This window comes from Lutra lutra, chromosome 3 (genome assembly GCF_902655055.1).
Source record: "Lutra lutra chromosome 3, mLutLut1.2, whole genome shotgun sequence".
NCBI lineage: Eukaryota > Metazoa > Chordata > Mammalia > Carnivora > Mustelidae > Lutra > Lutra lutra.
In genome coordinates, this window is record NC_062280.1 from 105,223,272 (window position 1) to 105,245,082 (window position 21,811).

Consider the following 21,811-nt stretch of genomic DNA (forward strand, 5'->3'; position numbering starts at 1 on the left):
ATGGACATTAGAAGAAAGCAGGAGTGGCAATCCTTAGATCAGATCAATTAGATTTTAAGCCAAAGACTATAATAAGAGATGAGGAAGGACACTATATCATACTCAAAGGAACTGTCCAACAAGAAGATCTAACAATTTTAAATATCTATGCCCCTAACGTGGGAGCAGCCAACTATATAAACCAATTAATAACAAAATCAAAGAAACACATTGACAATAATACAATAACAGTAGGGGAATTTAACACTCCCCTCACTGAAATGGACAGATCATCCAAGCAAAAGATCAACAAGGAAATAAAGGCCTTAAATGACATACTGGACCAGATGGACATCACAGATATATTCAGAACATTTCATCCCAAAGCAACAGAATACACATTCTTCTCTAGTGCACATGGAACATTCTCCAGAATAGATCACATTCTCGGTCCTAAATCAGGTCTCAACCGGCATCAAAAGATTGGAATCATTCCCTGCATATTTTCAGACCACAATGCTCTGAAGCTAGAACTCAATCACAAGAGGAAATTTGGAAAGAACCCAAATACATGGAGACTAAACAGCATCCTTCTAAAGAATGAATGGGTCAACCAGGAAATTAAAGAAGAATTGAAAAAATTCATGGAAACAAATGATAATGAAAACACAATGGTTCAGAATCTGTGGGACACAACAAAGGCAGTCCTGAGAGGAAAATATATAGCGGTACAAGCCTTTCTCAAGAAACAAGAAAGGTCTCAGGTACACAACCTAACCTTACACCTAAAGGAGCTGGAGAAAGAACAAGAAAGAAACCCTAAACCCAGCAGGACAAGAGAAATCAGAGCAGAAATCAATGAAATAGAAACCAAAAAAACAATAGAACAAATGAACGAAACTAGGAGCTGGTTCTTTGAAAGAATTAATAAGATTGATAAACCCCTGGCCAGACTTATCAAAAAGAAAAGAGAAAGGACCCAAATAAATAAAATCATGAATGAAAGAGGAGAGATCACAACGAACACCAAAGAAATACAGACAATTATAAGAATATACTATGAGCAACTCTACGCCAACAAATTTGACAATCTGGAAGAAATGGATGCATTCCTAGAGATATATAAACTATCACAACTGAACCAGGAAGAAATAGAAAGCCTGAACAGACCCATAACCAATAAGGAGATTGAAACAGTCATCAAAAATCTCCAAACAAACAAAAGCCCAGGGCCAGATGGCTTCCTGGGGGAATTCTACCAAACATTTAAAGAAGAACTAATTCCTATTCTCCTGAAACTGTTCCAAAAAATAGAAATGGAAGGAAAACTTCCTAACTCATTTTATGAGGCCAGCATCACCTTGATCCCAAAACCAGACAAGGATCCCATCAAAAAAGAGAACTACAGACCAATATCCTTGATGAACACAGATGCGAAAATTCTCACCAAAATACTAGCCAATAGGATTCAACAGTACATTAAAGGATTATTCACCACGACCAAGTAGGATTTATTCCAGGGCTGCAAGGTTGGTTCAACATTGGCAAATCAATCAATGTGATACAACACATTAATAAAAGAAAGAACAAGAACCATATGATACTCTCCATAGATGCTGAAAAAGCATTTGACAAAGTACAGCATCCCTTCCTGATCAAAACTCTTCAAAGTGTAGGGATAGAGGGCACATACCTCAATATTATCAAAGCCATCTATGAAAAACCCACCACAAATAGCATTCTCAATGGAGAAAAACTGAAAGCTTTTCCGCTAAGGTCAGGAACACGGCAGGGATGTCCGTTATCACCACTGCTATTCAACATAGTACTAGAAGTCCTAGCCTCAGCAATCAGACAACAAAAGGAAATTAAAGGCATCCAAATCGGCAAAGAAGAAGTCAAACTATCACTCTTTGCAGATGATATGATATTATATGTGGAAAACCCAGAAGACTCCACTCCAAAACTGCTAGAACTTGTACAGGAATTCTGTAAAGTGTTAGGATATAAAACCAATGCACAGAAATCAGTTGCATTTCTCTACACCAACAACAAGACAGAAGAAAGAGAAATTAAGGAGTCCATCCCATTTACAATTGCACCCAAAACTATAAGATACCTAGGAATAAACCTAACCAAAGAGACTAAGAATCTATACACAGAAAACTATAAAGTACTCATGAAAGAAATTGAGGAAGACACAAAGAAATAGAAAAATGTTCCATGCTCCTGGATTGGAAGAATAAATATTGTGAAAATGTCTATGCTACCTGAATCAATCTACACATTTAATGCAATTCCTATCAAAGTACCATCCATTTTTTTCAAAGAAATGGAACAAATAATCCTAAAATTTATATAGAACCAGAAAAGACCTCGAATAGCCAAAGGAATATTGAAAAAGAAAGCCAAAGTTGGTGGCATCACAATTCCGGACTTCAAGCTCTATTACAAAGCTGTCATCATCAAGACAGCATGGTACTGGCACAAAAACAGACACATAGATCAATGGAACAGAATAGAGAGCCCAGAAATAGACCCTCAACTCTATGGTCAACTAATCTTCGACAAAGCAGGAAAGAATGTCCAATGGAAAAAAGACAGCCTCTTCAGTAAATGGTGTTGGGAAAATTGGACAGCCACATGCAGAAAAATGAAATTGGATCATTTCCTTACACCACACACGAAAATACACTCAAAATGGATGAAGGACCTCAATGTGAGAAAGGAATCCATCAAAATCCTTGAGGAGAGCACAGGCAGCAACCTCTTCGACCTCAGCCGCAGCAGCATCTTCCTAGGAACATCGCCAAAGACTAGGGAAGCAAGGGCAAAAATGAACTACTGGGATTTCATCAAGATCAAAAGCTTTTGCACAGCAAAGGAAACAGTGAACAAAACCAAAAGACAACTGACAGAATGGGAGAAGATATTTGCAAATGACATATCAGATAAAGGGCTAGTGTCCAAAATCTATAAAGAACTTAGCAAACTCAACACCCAAAGAACAAATAATCTAATCAAGAAATGGGCAGAGGACATGAACAGACATTTCTGCAAAGAAGACATCCAGATGGCCAACAGACACATGAAAAAGTGCTCCATATCACTCGGCATCAGGGAAATACAAATCAAAACCACAATGAGATCTCACCTCACACCAGTCAGAATGGCTAAAATTAACAAGTCAGGAAATGACAGATGCTGGCGAGGATGCGGAGAAAGGGGAACCCTCCTACACTGTTGGTGGGAATGCAAGCTGGTGCAACCACTCTGGAAAACAGCATGGAGGTTCCTCAAAATGTTGAAAATAGAACTACCTTATGTCCCAGCAATTGCACTACTGGGTATTTACCCTAAAGATACAAGCGTAGTGATCCGAAGGGGGCATCGTGCACCCGAATGTTTATAGCAGCAATGTCTACAATAGCCAAACTATGGAAAGAACCTAGATGTCCATTAACAGATGAATGGATAAAGAAGATGTGGTATATATACACAATGGAATACTATGCAGCCATCAAAAGAAATGAAATCTTGCCATTTGCAATGACATGGATGGAACTAGAGGATATCACGCTTAGTGAAATAAGTCAATCGGAGAAAGACAACTATCATATGATCTCCCTGATATGAGGGAGAGGAGATTCAACATGGGGGGTTAAGGGGGTAGAAGAGTAAATGAAACAAGATGGGATTGGGAGGGAGACAAACCATAAGTGACTCTTAATCTCACAAAAGAAACTGATGGGGGTAGGGGGGTTGGGGGGGGTGGGGTTATGGACATTGGGGAGGGTATGTGCTATGGTAGTGTTGTGAAGTGTGTAAACCTGGCGATTCACAGACCTGTACCCCTGGGTATAAAAATATATGTTTATAAAAAAATTTTTTAAAAAATCTTATTATTAGGGTACCTTCGTGGCTCAGTCGGTTAAGCCTCTGCCTTCAGCTCAGGTCATGATCTCAGGGTCCTGGGATCAAGCCCTGCATTGGGCTCTCTACTCAGCGGGAAGCCTGCTTCCCCCTTTCTGCCTACTTGTGATCTCTGTCTGTAAAATAAATAAATGGAGTCTTTAAAAAAAATAAAATAGGGCGCCTGGGTGGCTCAGTGGGTTAAGGCCTCTGCCTTCGGCTCAGGTCGTGATCTCGGCGTCCTGGGATCGAGTCCCGCATCAGGCTATCTGCTCAGCGGAAGCCTGCTTCCCTTCCTCTCTCTCTGCCTGCCTCTCTGCCTACTTGTGATCTCTCTCTGTCAAATAAATAAAATCTTTAAAAAAAAATAAATAAAATAATAAGCTTTGCGCAATGGCAGTATCGTAGCCAATGAGGTTTATCCAAGGCACGATTATTGCTAATTGAAAAAAATAAAATAAAGTAATTCTTCTGTTGTATCTCAGTACTTTAATGTACAGCACAAAAGCCACAAGAAGTTTAACAGAATAGTATCAATGAGACTGCCCCTTATTTGTCTTTTTTAGTGCTGGAATTGGAAGAACTGGGGTTCTTATTACTATGGAAACAGCCATGTGTCTCATTGAATGCAATCAACCAGTTTATCCATTAGACATTGTAAGAACAATGAGAGATCAACGAGCCATGATGATCCAGACACCTGTAAGTATTGAACTTCATGTACATATGTGTATTCTCGACATGATTGATTTTTGTTATCAGTGTATATGGCAAACCATATTTTTTTCTTTTTAATTCCCTGGCAAGAGCCAATAATCCCTAGCACAGGAGTTGGCGAATATTGCCTGTAAGCCAAATCTGGCCTGCTACTTGTTTTTGTTAATAAAGTTTTATTGGAATACAGCCATGCCCATTTGTTTACATATTGTCTATGAATGCCCTCACACTAAAATACCAGAGTTCAGAAGTTGTAACAGGCACCATATGATTTGCAAAGCCCAAAATATTTACTAACTGGTCTTTTACAGAAACTGTTTGGTAGTACCACCTTATCATATTAATTCTTGAGTGCTTAGCAGGTATAGGGGAACTTTCCATCAGTTTGTTAGTCGGGTGGGGTGGGATGCCAAGAACAATAGCATCTCTGAACTGGAGAATCCTGGTAGACCTGTTCTTGATGAAAACAGCTGTGGTGAAATCACCTTCTTTTTTAATGTAAGAACTTGAGCTGCAGCAACAACAATAACAAAAGTCATGGAAGTTAAGCTACTAGCTTATTGTATTCTACACAGACTCTGAATTACATTCCATGAATCAAAAGGGGAATCATGAAATTTTAACCTTAAGATTATTTTTTATATTAAGCCATCGTGAAATGTTAGCATTGTTGGTGGCACTAAGGTTACTGAAGTGAATTAACCTATATGATCTAAGAAATGCCTTTCATTTGGTTTGGGTTTTTTTGGCTTTTAACTATAGAAAATTTCAAACATACACAAGAGTAGACAATACAATAAAATAGAACAGTATGTTGAGTACTGAGACCCAACAACACATGCCATATTGTTTCACCTACTCTCCTGGTATTTGAAACAAATCCTAGACATCAGATCATTCTGTCTATAAATATTTCAGAGTGTATCTTCTAAACAAAATCATAATACCATTATCACATATAAGTATAATTAATAATTTCTTAATATTATCAAATAACCTGTAGTCAAATTTCCATTTGTCTCATATTAAGTCTTTTTTTATTTTAGAACAGCTTTATTGAAATATAAGTAACATACCACAAAATTTACCCTTTTAAAGTGTACAATTCATTGGTTTTTAGTGTATCACAGAGTTTTGCAGTCATCACTGCTTATATTAGAGCATTTCATCACCTCAAAAAGAAACCCCATACCTGTTTTCCCTGATACAGTCTCCAGCCTCCCCTCCACCCAGCCCTAAGGCAACCACTAATCTATTTTCTGTCTCTATAGGTTTACCTGTTCTCGACCTTTCATATGCATGAAATCATACAGCTTTGTCTTCTATGTAATTGGCTTCTTTAATTAACATAATATTTAAAGATCCATTCTGTAGCATGTATCAGTATTTCATTTCTCTCTCTTTTTTTGGGTGGGTTGCTGCATTATACTCCATTGTATGAATATACTGTATTTTATTTATCCATTCATCTATTCTTGGACATTTAAGTCATTTCAACTCCTTTTGTTATTGTGAATAATGGTACCATAAATATTTGTGTATATGTTTCTATTTGAATATGTTTTCATTTTTTTGGGTGTCAACACATGTTACTATCTTTTTTTTTTTTTAACTTTAAGTAATCTCTACACCAACATGGGTCTTAAACTCATAACCCGGAGATCAAGAGTCACATGTTCCACTGACTGAGCCAGCCAGGCACCCTGTCTTTTTTCTACTTTAGCCGTCCTACTAAACATAAAGTTGTATCTTATTATGGTTTTTATTTGCTTTTCCCTAGTAACTAATGATCTCAAGCATTTTTTTCATGTGTTTTTGGCCATACATCTGTATATCTTTTGAGAATTGTCTAAATCTTATGCTCTTCATTTTATTTTTTTTAAAGATTTTATTTTTACATAATCTCTGTACCCAACATGGGGCTCAGACTTACAAACTCTAAGATCAGCAGTCATATGCTCTACCGACTAAGCCAGCCAGCTGCCCCTTGCCTTTTATTCAGTTCAGTTTTTTTGTCATTTTATTGACCTGTAAGACTTCTTTATATTGCCTTCTTTATATTCTCTGAATACAAGTGTTTTGTAGATCTTTATTTTGCAAATGTTTTCTTCCATGTTGTTCTTTCACTTTCTTGATTATATCATTTGTAGCACAGAATTTTTTTTTTAACTTTGATGAAGTCTAGTTTATATATTTCTTTAATCACATATGTTTTTGGTGTCCTAAGAAGTCATTGCCTAAACTGAAGGTCTCAAAGGTTTATTCCTCTGTTTTCTTCCAAGAGTTCTATAGTCTCACTGTCACATACATATGTCTGATTTATTTTGAGTTAATTTTTACATATAGTTTGAGGTACAGTTCCAAGTTTATTCTTCTCCATGTGGATATCCAGTTGTCTCTGCTCTATTTGTTGAAAAAGGCCATTCTGTCTTGTCTCTGTGCCCCTTGTCAAAAATCTGACTACCACAGATATAAGGCTTTCTATACTTTCAACTTTTCCATTGATTTGTATCTCTATGCCTTTTCTAATGCTAGTATCATATGGTCTTGATTACTGTAGTTTTGTAATAAAATTTGAAGTCAAGAAATGTGATTCTCCCAACTCTGTTCCTCTTTTTTAAGACTGTTTTGGCTATTCAGAGACCCTTGCATTTCCATATAAATTTTAGAATTAGTTTGTTTTCTCTGCAAGAAAAGCAAGATATGGATTGCATCAAATCTACTTCTCTTTTTTGGAGAGTGTTTCCATCTTAATGATATTTCATCTTCCAATCCAAGAACACAAAGTTTCTTCTCATATATTTATGTCTTCTTTAATTTTTTTGAGTGATGTGTTATAGTTTTCAGTGTGCAAGTCTTGTACTTCTTTTGACAAATTTATTAAGTTTTTTAGTCTTTTTGGTGCTATTTTAAGGGAAAATGTTTTCTTTCATTTCTGGAGTATACATTGCTTGGGTATAGAAATAAAATTGATTTCGTGTGTTGATCATGTGTCCTGAAGCCTTGCTGAAATCATTTATTAACTCTAAAAGTTTTTTTATGTGTGAAGGTGGACTCCATAGGATTTTCTATATACAATAGGTTATCTGCAAATATAACCTTTTTTTCCTTTCCAATTTAGATACTTTTCTTTTCCTTTTCTTTTTTTTTTTTCTCAAGTGCCTGGCTAAAACCTCCAGTACAGTGGTAAATAAAGTGGTAAAACCAGATATCCTTGTCTTATTCCTGGTCTTAGGGAGATAGCTTTCAGTTTTTCACTTATTAAGTGTCTTGTTAGGTTTGCCTTTTATCAGGTTGAGGAAGTTCCCTCTGTTACAAGTTTGTTGAGTGTTTTCGTTGTGAAGATGTGTTCGGTTTTGTCAAATGCTTTTTCTTTATCTATTGAAATGATGGTGTGGTTTTCATCTTCTATCAGTGTTATGTATTATATTGATTTCAATGTTAAACTAACCTGTGTTCCTGGGATAAATCTTGGACATGGTGTATAATTTTTTTTATATGATGCTTAATTTGATTTGCTAGTATTTCCTTGAGGTTTTTGTATCTATATTCACACATAATGCGTTTTTAATTATAGTAAAATACACACTGTAAACCATTTTTAAGTGTACAGTTCAGTAGTGTTAAGTATATTTACACTGTTGGGTAACCTATCTCTAACACTTTTTCATCTTGCAAAACTAAAACTCTGCGCCCATTAAACAACAACTCTCCATATCCCTCTCCTCCTAGTCCCTGGCAACCAGCATTCTATTTTCTGTTTCTGTGAATTTGACTACTCTGAGTGCTTCATATAAGTAGATTCATAGAGTTTTTGCTTTTTTGTGGCTGGCTTATCTCAGCATAATATTCTCAAGGTTCATCCATGTTGTAGCATCTGTAAGAATTTCCTTTCTTCTAAGGCTGAAAAATACTTCATTGTGTATAGACTACATTTTGTTTATCCTTTCATCTGCCAACAGACTTTGGGGTTGTTTCTACCCTTTAGTTATTGTAAATAATGCTGCTATGATCCTGGATATATGAGTGTCTCTCTGAGATCTTGTTTTGTGTGTGTGTGTGTATCTGTGGATAGATATGTACATATGGAAATTAAATTGTTGGATTATATTGTACATTACGAGTTTTTGGTTTTGTTTTTACCATTTGTATAAAATCAGGATTCCGATACAATTCACAAAATTTTGATTGGTTTATGTCTTCTAAATCCCTTTTAAGCTATCACTTCTTCCTTCATCTCTTTTTTTTTTTGCAGTTTATTTGATGAACAAACTGAGTATTCTCTGTATTTCCTAGAAGTGGTAAATAGATCTATAGACTTGAACAAATTAGGTGATACTCTGTTCTTTCAAGAGACACTTAGGGGCACCTGGGTGGCTCATTCAGTGAGCCTCTGCCTTTGGCTCGGGTCACGATCCCAGGGTCCTGGGATTGAGCCCCACGTCGGGCTCCCTGCTCAGCAGAGAGCCTGCTTCTCCCTCTCCCTCTGCCTGCAGCTCTGCCTACTTGTGCTCTCTTCATCCCTCTGTCAAATAAATAAATAAAAATCTTCAAAAAAAAAAAAAAGAGACACTTAATGTCTGGTTGTCTTTCTTTTTATGATGTTAGTAGCCTTGGGCGATAAGTGCCTGCATCATTAACTTATGGGGCTTGAAAAGTGGTGATAGTTTATTATTCCCTCTGTCTTTATTAACTTTAATACTTCTTTCTTTAAAGAGAAACTTTTCATCAGCTGTTGGTTAACAAGTGGTACATATAGGCAGTACAAGAAAAGCAAGATAATTAATGCTTTCCCTTTATAAGTTTTTAATATAATGAGTTGGTCCACTTGCCTCTTCCAGTGGTGACCTCATAATTGGTTTGTTTTGATACTATTCTGAAATCATGGATTTAAACATATGTGATATATTTCAATCCATTGTAGTTATTTTTTTTTTTAATGATGCCTAAATGATGTCCCATTTTGGGCCAGCAGGAACCTATTCAGCCTGGCTCCTAAGCTTTTTTGCCAAGACCCTAGCTTCTTTGCTATTAGTAAAGATATCCAGGCCCCAGCTTGTACTTTCTCCCCCAGTTTTAGAATCCATAATTTCCCCGCAAAAGTACTGGGGATTTTTTTTTGAGAAATTGACCACCTTCTGAGCAGTAGGTGTTTTTATGCTGTTCGGTTGGTGTTAATATCTGTCTGTAGAAATCTTTCATTGCCAGAGTTAAAAAAAACAAACTTAGGAGTTAATACTGATGCTTCCAGTACAAATTTAGGATGACAGCATTTTTCATGGTCTACTTTACATCTTATGCCCATTAATCTTTTTTTTTTATTTTTTATAAACATATATTTTTATCCCCAGGGGTACAGGTCTGTGAATCACCAGGTTTACACACTTCACAGCACTCACCATAGCACATACCCTCCCCAATGTCCATAACCCCACCCCCCCTCCCAATCCCCCTCCCCCCATCAACCCTCAGTTTGTCTTTTTTTTTTTTTTTAAAGATTTTATTTATTTATTTGACAGAGAGAGATCACAAGTAGGCAGAGAGGCAGGCAGAGAGAGAGGGAGAAGCAGGCTCCCTGCTGAGCAGAAAGCCTGACATGGGGCTCGATCCCAGGACCCTGGGATCATGACCTAAGCCGAAAGCAGAGGCTTTAACCCACTGAGCCACCCAGGCGCCCCCTCAGTTTGTCTTGTGAGATTAAGAGTCACTTATGGTTTGTCTCCCTCCCAATCCCATCTTGTTTCATTTACTCTTCTCCTACCATGCCCATTCATCTTTAACAAGAATAATGGTTCTCTACAATATCAGCAATGAAAGGTTTAGACTGTCACAAATACTCATTTGTTTTATTACACGTAATGTAATAGCAGTCTCAGAATAACAAAATAAACACTACTGCTACCGACAAAATAGTTACTAAAAAGAATTTTCATTTTTTTCCACTTTTTGAATATAGTCTATGAGGTACTCGTAGTACTGTTACAAAGTGCCTTGAAATAGCTCCTTGCTGTGTGGTTATGTTGTCAACTAGATAGACACATTGATTTGTTCCATGTTATTTTCAACTTACAGAGATTTTTTAAGTTAATATTCTAATTATGGAGTGTATTTATGTGGTTCCAAAATAAAATCTATAAAATAAGGAAGTATATTCAATGAAATCTTGTCCCTACCCCTCTCCTGTGCTCTATTCTGTCTGTCCCTTTATAGGAAACCACGTTTTAATGATTTGTCCTTCCCTTTTTTTTATAATATATATATTGAGACAGAGAGACATTTGTATGCCCCCTTTTCTTTTATAGAGAGAATATATTGTGTGCACTTTTCTCTGCCGTGCTATTTTGACTGAACAAGATATTCCGGGGTTGGGGGGAGCATCTGGGTGGCTCAGTCATTTAAGCGTCTGCCTTCAGCCTGGGTCATGGTCTCAGGGTCCTGGGATCGAGTCCCGGATGAGGCTCCTTGCTCAGCGGGAAATTTGCTTCTCCCTCTGCCTCCCCTCACTTGTGCTCTCTCTCAAATAAATAAATACAATCTTTATGGGGTACCTGGGTGGCTCAGTGGGTTAAAGCCTCTGCCTTTGGCTCGGGTCATGATCCCAGAGTCCTGGGATCAAGCCCCACATTGGCTCTCTGCTCAGCAGGGAGCTTGCTTCCCCCCTCTCTCTCTGCCTGCCTCTCTGCCTACTTGTGATCTCTTTCTGTCAAATAAATAAATAAATCTTTAAAAAAGAAAAACAAGTATTCTGGAATTATTTTATAGTGATCCCCAGTAGACTTTCATTCCTTCCCCTCCCAGTCTTCCACCACATATTCCTGTGTGAGAATGTGGCACTCATTACTCACCCAGGCCCTTCCTGATAGCCATTTGGATTGTCCCTATCCTTCATTATTATAAATAATCTAGCACCAAATAGGCTTATTTATGAATGTATGTTTTCAATTTCTTTTTCTTGTTTATCTTTGGATAGATTCCCAGAAGTGGGATTGCTGGGTGAAAGGTAAATTAACGTCATTTTATTAGATGCTGCCAAACTGTAGTATTGTACATCCCTACTAGCAATGTCTGAGTGTGTTGCCAACGAAATATGTTGTCAGACTTTTTTATTTTTTACCATTCTGTTGGTGAAAAATGGTATCTCTCTGCAGTTTTATTTGCCTTTCTTTTATAAGCAAAAAGTGAGATGTTTTTCCTTTTTTGTTGTTTTCTACTTTTTCTGATCAATTCTATTCTTTCTGTTTTTCAGAGTCAATACAGATTTGTATGTGAAGCTATTTTGAAAGTTTATGAAGAAGGATTTGTTAAACCCTTAACGACATCATCAAATAAATAAGAAAACAAAAGTCTGGGACATGTGTCAGAAAACTGCTTTCTGTTATATTCACTGTGCCATAATTCTGCTTGCAGGAAATGGCATCAAGACAAAACAAATGAAGAACTAACAAAAACTGAAAACTTCAGCACTGTTGCACTTTATGTTTAAGAAAATGTCACTCTCTCAAAATCTATAATTCCCATGTTTGAAGACTATTTCATGCTTTGCTCCGAACAAATAGTGAATAACTGAGTATGTTCAGGGTAATTTATGAAATTTGTGGTGGTGCCATGCAGTCCCCTTCTGGTAGAATTGCCACAAACAAGGCTCAGAATTCTCATCATCTCTGTTATACACCTGTATCTTGAAAGCAAAAAGAAGTAAACATCAGAAGTCAGCTCTGGTGTTTCCCAGTGATTCATGTACTTATTACTGTACTGGTTATCAGATTTTTATTCTTTAAATTTTAGCAATATCATTCTCAGTATTGGCCAATACACTGCCTCTGGATGCAGCACATCTCTCCCTGTACTTCCCCTATACTCCCCCTGCAGAGACCTACTGTCCATGAGAAGAAAGATGGAGTTCGCTTTTCCCAGGAAATGCTGCACATTGTCCATTTACCAGCATCTTATAGAAAGTATAAATATGAATCTACACATTTTCTTGAATTTAATAATGTAATTTATATTTATCATAAGGTTGGCTTATTCCAAATCATGTGATTTCACATACTTGTTGTAAAGGAATGCATGCATTGTGTCTTAACCCCTTAAGTGCCTTGAGACGTCCTTGTATGTCTAATGAAAAGGCACTCATTTAACCCCTCTAGGAGGTATGTATGTATATTGTACATTTACATTTTTATGCATTTTGAATCAGTTCACATTTTAAAACATAGCTTCTTGTATGACGAGTTACACAGTCAAAAAGGTATGGAAATTCTATTTCTTACTCAGTTTTCCTGTATTTTACAACAAGAAGCAAAAGGTAATTTGTGTTCTACTGAGTGAGCACTCTGCTGCTGTGGAATTGTTGAAAATCTGCTCATGCCTTTTCCTGAGGACAAGGGTTACAGTTTAGCAGCTCAAGTCAAAAGATGCTTTATTACTCAAATTTTCTATTTATTTTATCCCTACCTTTAGAAATGACACCTAATATGCACATTAAAGTTAAGCATATTCATATTTTCAGCTAAAATTAGAGCAGTTCATTGTGATTTATTTTTATCACTGTCTAAATTATTACTCCAAAATATTCAGTTTATTTCAGGCTTTTTCACACTGGTCTGTTGGGTTAGGATACTACAAACAAGGAATGAAATATTATTGACTTATTTCTTTTTTTTTTTTTTTTTTTTTTTTAAAGATTTTATTTATTTATTTGAGAGAGAGACAGTGAGAGAGAGCATGAGCTAGGAGAAGGTCAGAGAGAGAAGCAGACTCCCCGTGGAGCTGGGAGCCCGATGCGGGACTCGATCCCGGGACTCCAGGATCATGACCTGAGCCGAAGGCAGTCGTCCAACCAACTGAGCCACCCAGGCGTCCCTATTGACTTATTTCTAAATGTAATCCCTCAATAACTGAAATGAGGATTTTGTTGTCATTTTTTTTAAGTCTATAGAGAGATAGAACTTCAAAATTGCCCAACTTTAATACAAGTGGAAATTTGTTCACCTATTGAAATGTCACATTGCATAATTATGTGGATTATGGTTAAAACTGATTAATTTCCTAGTGGTTTCCAAATACTTCTGTATAGTCTTGATAAAACTTAGAGTTGTATAGTTTTGGAATGCCATTTAGTATGGGGGGGAATGCACATTTAAAAATCTTCAGGGTAATCAAAGTGATGTTTCAAATATTCCAAATCCATAATAATAAATTTTAGGAAGTTAAGTCCTAACATTAATAGCCAAGATATCAAATAAATTATTATAATCAAATATTTTAATTTTTTAAGAGAAAAGTAACATAATCTTTATGTCAGAAATTCTATCTCTGGATTTCAACAGCCAAAAAAGTATAAATTAGTAAATAATCGTCTTATTTGAACATTCCATTCTCTTCCAACAGATAAATATAATTTAGGCTGCTATATGACATCATGATAAGTTGGAAAGTGAACAAGTAAAATCATGTTGGGGGTTTACATAATCAAAAACTTTTGATAGTTTTTACCTGAATTAAAATCTGTTCTAAACTGTATGGACAGAATACGACAACCATCCAGTAAAAAGATAAAAAGATACAGTTGTATAGATACACACTGATAAATGTCATGGTTGGTATGATCTTTAACTTAGAGTTTTGTTTACACTTCTGAGATAAACTCTAATAATTTGTTGGCAATGAGCACTGTTGCCTTTTTAAATCATTATTTCCGGTCTTTAAATGATAAATATTAGAAGTTTAGAATTACATTTAAATTTCTCATGGATTTTTCATCTGGGAGCCACCCTCAGTCAGTATTTTTATGTATAGAGAAAAGATCCATTTTTAAAGATATTCATTAGGGTCTTAAATTTAAATTATACTTCACAGCTTCTTAAAATGGATATGTTAATAATACTTCTCTGTTCACCCATCAGATAAGACTTCATCCATTACACCTAGGAATTTTTTAACCTGTTTATCAATCTAAATAGGGTTCTAGGAATAATCCTAGCTTTAATATGCCAAGTAGTTCTAGATTCCATTCATATCACTGTAATAATTGTGTAATAAAATGTCAGATTTCTTGTATCTAAACTTCTCTCCCCCTTCTCCCATAACTCCCCTGTTCGCTCACCCCCCCACACACACACTCTAGAAGTCAATGCTCACAAGTGGAAATAGGTATTGGTGAATCAAGGGATTTTGTAAATGCTAAGAAATGTTTGTGAAAACCTTTTCTCTCTGATTTAAGATGGTTTTACCATGTTCAATTCAGATATTTTATTGAGCATCAGATCTGTGTCAACACTGTACATAGCATGAGGAATATTTTGGAATAGACTTTACATTCACAGGAAGAATTGGTAGTATTTGTTAAATAAGTGTATCCATTCAAAATAGAGGCTGAGTAAACAGTGTAAGAAATAACTTCCTTTGTGTGGCCTGCTAGCACAAGTAGCAGGGGAAAAGGGGTTGGTTATTTTGATTAAGAGTAAAGAGAAAATGTATATATAAAAACTGAGGTCAAACTTACAAAGGTATGGTAAGCCATTAAAACACACACTTTTGTGTGTTTATATATTTACATGTTTCATAAAGGCTGATGCTAACAGGGGTAAAGGATTATTTTAAATATAGAGTCGTTTATAATCTGTTAGCACATCTGATCAGGTCTAATCAGGTATTTGAGCGAGTCTCCTGTCTCTGCTAAAAATACTCTAACTTGAAAGCTGAAAGGAACTTGAATGGTTTTATCTAATCTCACCTTCTCCTATTTTAGGCAACATACATGATATCACAAATTCTTGTGAATTTTAGTCTGTTTAAGCTCAAGAATTATACTCAGGCAGTGTTTTCATTTAATAACTATGATGACCTTAGAAAATGTCACTTAATTTAGAAAATAAGTAGGCTTTAAAAGGTGATCCTAATCAGGACCCTGACTCAGTTTGCTAGTCATGCTTCCCTGATAGAACATAAGCTTTTGTAAAGTATTTAGGCTGATACACATGCAGTATGAAAACATTACGAAATGTAAATTAGAAGGCTAATTTTTAAAAGCACTTAAAACATAGAATTAGAGTTTAGAATATATGTCCACTTATCAAATAATTTATGTTCATAATGTGAACATGTAGTAGAATTAAAGCATTACTTATTTTATAATCTTATCAGGAAGAAAGAAACAATTTTTAACAATGTTCTATTTAATACCTGTGTTTTGAATATTTAAGATACTCTGATAGTAAGGTTGCCAAAGTAGTTTTGAATTCATAAAAATTATTTATACCACAGTAAGGTGGGATATGTTTACATCTCTTTTATTTTGTAGTTTAGGTGAATTTACATTTAAGTCACTTAGAGTAAATACATTATGGTAAATATTTGTTGGAATAAACATCTCTTAATAATATGACATGAAAAAGATGAATTATGTCACAGCTGGCTTTTATGCCACATCAACAGAGTAACTATATTATCATTGCTTAATTCCCACATTCACTTTAGCTATCCAACCACAATTTCTGCAGTCATTTGTGTGTGTGTGTTCTTTCCTCCAAGCAAAACGGCTATGTTATTAAAACCCACTGGATTTTTCTCAAATATCAGAATTGTTGATCTGTTAGCAAAGGTTTATTGGTATCTCAGTGTGATCACAATGTAAGTTATAGCAACTGTTTTATAAAATTCTTAGTGAATAAAAATTTTGAAAGCTAACTGCTTATGGATAAATTCAGCAATTGTATAAAGAGCCCATGAAATTAATCCCTAAAATTTGGGGGGGGGGTTCAGCTTACTTTACAGTGTCTACAGCTTTTAACAATTTTTTATTATATACCAATTTCATTTATTCTTATTTTCTGACTTCATTTATTTGTAGTAGCAATTAGTACAGTAAGCCTTTCAGCGTTATCAAAAACAAGTCCTGTATCAGCCAGAAATTAGACATTTTAATTTCATAATCTTGTGAAATTGTCCTGGGTAACCAAATAGTTATTTCTGTTTCCATTTCTAAATTTGCTGCTATTTGTTTGTATGTTTTTCTGCTGCGGTTTACTGTTGATTTCTAAAGTTTTATAGTCATTGTTATTTTTATTTTAGCAATCCAAGCTAAATGGGCAACCATAAGTAGTATCTACTGGGGTGCAATCCATTGCCTAGATATGGTTCAATGCATAAAGGAGAAAAACAATTCTTTTTTAATTTGCAAAGGGAGAGGTATTAGTAATATTGCAAGTTAAAGACTACAATTTTAGCTGGAAGTCCTAATGTTTAACTTCCTGAAACCTTTTAAATTTTCAAATAAAAGAATGAAAGTGTTTAAAAGCCTTGTGCTCATAGAAGTTTCAGTTAAGCACTGTAGAATTTTCCTACTTATTGTTGTGTAAATGATAGAGAAAATATTTTTCTATGGACAAGAGATTGAAACTGTTAACCTCTTTTACTTTATTGTGTAAAAAGAAAAAATATTTGTATGTCTTTCATGCTGTAAAAAAATGAATGTATCTTTGAAATGTTATTTGAATTATGACTTGATTCTAAGGATACTCTTTGTTTAAAAAAGTCAGCAAGGGATTGAAAAAAAGTAAAGGAGTGTATTCTACTTCATTATAAAAAATGCAATTTTAGAAGAAAAATGTAATTTTCATTATAAACAAGAGCAATCATTACTGAAGCATATTTCAAATATAATGTACATTCTTTTTCACTTCGTTTTGTTTTAGCTCTAGAAGAGAAAAATTTGTGCTTACTATTTTTAAGTGTAAAATAATTGCAGACTTCTGGAGTGTGGAAGGGTGTTTGTGTGTGAGGGTAAACATTCTGCTGCATGTGTTTTACCGTGAGGGAATGTTCTCAGGCATTGTCAACTGTGGCAGCCACAAATGAGGACATTGTTTTAAGTGTGACTTTGGTGAAGCCAGAAATCTGTGCCTCCGATTTACTACAGTAAATATGTATAGAGGCCACTGACAAATAGTTTTGCCTTTTTATATCTGTATCTTGGACAGATAAGACCACTGAGCCCAGTTCTGACTTGTAACAGTGGTGTCTTAGATGCTTAAGGATTTATTAATTTAGCTGAACAACAAAAACCCTACATTTTTAACCATCTTTTAGGCATGATTAATTCAACAATCTCTTTAAAGGGAAGTATTTATTAATTATCACTTATTAAACTTGACTCACTGAGGCCTTTATTTGACTCCTGCTTCCATTCCTCCCACTTTTTTTTTTTTTAAGATTTTTATTTATTTGACAGAGAGAGAGATCACAAATAGGCAGTGAGGCAGTCAGAGAGGAGGAAGCAGGCTCCCCGCTGAGCAGAGAGCCCGATGCGGGCCTCGATCCCAGGACCCTGGGACCATGACCTGAGCCGAAGGCAGAGGCTTTAACCCACTGAGCCACCCAGGCGCCCAATTCCTCCCACTTTTTAATTAATTTCATTTTATGGTAGCCTTTTTGAAGTAAATACCCTGAACAACTATAAGGTGGTAGCTTTCTTCACTAGCTATTTTTTTAACTGTTGTTAAAAGATTACTACCGGGCCCCCCTCAACCCTCAGAGTTTCCAAAATTTAGTAAATATTACTTGTGATAAACTAACTGAAATGCCACCTTGCTAAATGAAATTATCACCATAAAGTCATCAAGGAGGGTCAGTTTACAACCTTAAACCCAAAGAGGTGCTGACGTTTGATTTCCCCAGATCTATAGCCATGACTGAGCCCATTTTGCCTTTTATTTAAAAGAAGCTTTTTTGGCTTTTGCTCCTGAGTTGTGTTGCAGTTTTTTTGCCTTCCAATACCAATCCAGTTCTGAAATTCTCTGGCACCCATCTTTTCCAACCCTTTGGTGAGTTCACAAGATCATCCAGTCTTTCTTGTATCCTGTAGAGTAGGTCAAATTTCAAAGCTGAAATGATTTCTTGAATTTTAAATAGTAGCACTTTATTTCATGCCTACTACTGACTTAATTTATACATTAAAAATAAAATCTAGGAGTTCTGTAAATATGGAAAAAACTAATGGTTTAGTTTGTGAGCTCATTGGATTGGACCCAAGTAAAATGCTTTACAGTGATGTCTTGATCTTTTGATATTTAAAAGTTAACTTGTGTGATGTTAGCTTTGCCACTTTTCTGTAATTTATTTAGTACAGTTAAGACTACCCAGTTGACTGTCATGCTGGACTCTGAGTTTTCAGCTAGTTTCAACCAGGTTTGGTTTACAGTGATCAGTTCTGCTTTGCATTTTTTGTACATTACATGTATACTTGGATATCCATTTGTTTGGTTTTAAGTTGTAGGTAGGGGTCAAGTCAATACTGCACCACAAGTAAGTTGAAGAGGGCAAAGTCCTGACACTTCATATACATGTCAAGGGGCAGGATTTAAGACACTAGAAACAGTTTACATTAAGCTGTTTTCATTTTCTACCATTAGAATATATGTGCTTAAAAAAATAAAAACTGTCCACCCAGTGTTCTCACAGCATCAGGACATTGCAGTTACAATCCATATTCTAATCTTTTCAAATGAGAAAAGCTAGTCTTTATTTTCTACAGTGTAGGCTTAATTTTAGGACAGATAATTTACTATATACTCATCAGTGATATTTTTAAGTGGTAGTTTTACAAATAATTATTTCTATGTAGAGGGAGTATTAATTTGGGATTTTTTTTTTCTTGTAACAGGTGCTATATGTAAATATGAAGGGCAAAAAGTCACTTAGTTAAAGTTTAGTTTATTTCATAATTAAAATATAATTTTGCATTTCTGCTGTCATTTCACGTTTGATTGTACTGAACTAGTAGCAAAATGGAATTAGCCCCTTAATCTTTTAAATTATATTCCCCCGTTTCACAAAAATAGCTCTTTCTATATGGTTTGTTTCCATAAATAAGAGGCAAAGAAGCTTAGGGTTCTTTAAAACGTGTAAGCTTGAATTTGGTCAGCACTGGATAATTTGGAATTCTACTCTGCATCTGTCACTACAGCTTACTGTATGCTTGAAAGGCCTTGTGTATTTGTCTTAATTTCAGTGAAAAATTAGAATTCCTGCAGTTTATTCATGTAAAAAAAATCTATGAATACTAACAGCAGACAGATAAAAATACCAGTTTGCATTAAAACTGTTCTTGTCCTAAAAGCGATTTACGTTATGTGAAATGCTTTTACACATATTTTGTTGGCCATATTTCATTTTGATTGAAAAATAGTTGTTCAGGTACAAACGTGAAAAAACTAGCTGTGACTTTTAATTGTTCAATTGCAAAATAAAGATGTGCTTTAATAATTTAAAGTATAGGAATCTTGAAGATTATTTTTTGTTGTTGGGCTTGTCTAACAATGGTTATGTTCATTAATGGGCGATCAGAAGGAACTAGGATATACTAAGTGCAAAATTTATTTCTAGAATTCCTGGTTCACTGGTAGCTGTATGTGGGGTGGGGGCGGGAATGGGGGATTATTAAGGAACTAAAAGGGATTTAGAGGATTAAAGGATGTCTGAGGAAATACTCCTTCACTGTGACCACAGCTTGACTCCTCTCTTCTCCCAGCACTAGTCCTTGTATTCCTAACATAAGGTCTTGTCAAAGTAAGGGACATTTCTAAATTCCATATTGATATCTTTTGCTTATTTTTATTTCAGGTTGTTTAATGTTTTATTCATATGAGATGTTGGAAATTAAATTAGTCACTTGACAGTCAAATGTCTGGCTGAGCCACCCAGGCGCCCTGTTCATAGCACCTTTATTGATAAAATCCCACAAAACTGAAGTCCAGCTACCCATTAAAAGGAGGCGGATAAGCAAACTGTATTATATTAATAAAATGGACTACTACTTACTAATAAGTAAAAAAATAATTTTTATAATTTTATTTCTTTTTTAATTGAAGTATAGTTGACATATATTAGTTTCAGCTATACAAAATGATTTGACATTTGTGTACATTGCAAAATGATCACCTCGATAAGTCTACTTACCATCTGAGACCGTACAGAGTTAAAAATATTTTTTCCCTATGGTAAGAACTTCTAACATTTTCTTTCTCACCAACTTTCAAATTTGCAATACAATATTATTGACTATAGTCACCATGCCGTATATCCCTGTCACTCATTTTATAACTGTTAAGTTTATATCTGTTGATCCCATAGGGGTTTGAGTTACATAAATATACACATTTGTTAAAACTTACTGAATGGTGGGGCACCTGGGTGGCTCAGTCGGTTAAGCACCTGCCTTCACTTCAGGTCATGATCCCAGGGTCCTGAGACTGAGCTGCATGTTGGGCTCCGTGCTCAGTGAAGAGCCTGCTTCTCCCTCTCCCCTCTGCTCATACTCTCTGTCTCTCAAATATGTAAATAAAATCTTAAAAAAAAAATGCTATGAACATTCCTTTACAAATCTGCTTGTGAACACATGCTTTCATTTCTGAGTAAATACCTAGAAGTGCTATTGCTGGATTCATTAACTATATCTTAACTTTTTATTGATACTGTCAAAATTGGCTTCCAAATATATATAAATATATATATATATATATATATATATATATATATGAAGTGATATATATGTATCACTTTATAATCTCAACAATAATGCACCTGTGTCTTCACCCTTAGCGGATATTATGACTCTTAAAAATGTTCTCATGTAATAACATTAAATATGATTTGCAAAATTGAATACATTTTTATATGTTTATTGGCCATGCATATTTCTTTTCTGGTGAATTGCTCACTCAGATCTTTGTGCAACTTGGTCTGTTTAAACAACAAAAAGCTATTTGGGCCAGGAGGGAGTAATAGAGTCCAGAGTCATCCTCCTGGTGTAAACAACTGGAAAATAAGACAAAATATAGGAAACAAATTTGCAATATTGGACAAAAGTTGAAGAAGACTATAATTCCTAAGAAAGGACAAACAAGTGAGGTGAACCATACAATAAGATAGGTTTTCTTTGTCAAGGCCCTTTATAAACTGATGCAGGAATATGGAGCCCAAACAAGACTGATAATCTAGTTACCTGGGAGACAGGTGTCAAAATCTTGGGAAGTTGGAGCTGTTAGAAAGTATGGAGCAAAGTTCCAGAGAGGAGTACACCACATAAAGATTTCAATAAATTTACATAGAAGTCACTTTGTGTCCTAGAATGAATAATATTTTGGAATACAGTGAAATCCCATTAGGTCAGACAAACTTTTAAGGAAAGACAATTACCAAGTTG

General features: G+C 35.3%; 1 protein-coding gene and 1 pseudogene across 8 annotated transcripts in view; both read left to right on the plus strand.

The window, feature by feature from the left end:
* PTPN4 (protein tyrosine phosphatase non-receptor type 4) overlaps positions 1 to 12,418 on the plus strand; it is a 220,522-nt gene extending 208,104 nt beyond the window's left edge. For all 8 annotated transcript variants that reach the window (XM_047722598.1, XM_047722596.1, XM_047722597.1 and 5 more), the window contains 2 exons: positions 4,458 to 4,593; positions 11,855 to 12,418. In XM_047722598.1, the coding sequence (XP_047578554.1) occupies positions 4,458 to 4,593; positions 11,855 to 11,941 (223 nt within the window). In that variant the 3' untranslated portion in view covers positions 11,942 to 12,418. The remainder of the gene's footprint in view (positions 1 to 4,457; positions 4,594 to 11,854) is intronic.
* On the plus strand, positions 4,274 to 4,379 carry LOC125096521 (uncharacterized; annotated as a pseudogene).
* Positions 12,419 to 21,811: the final 9,393 nt, after the last annotated feature.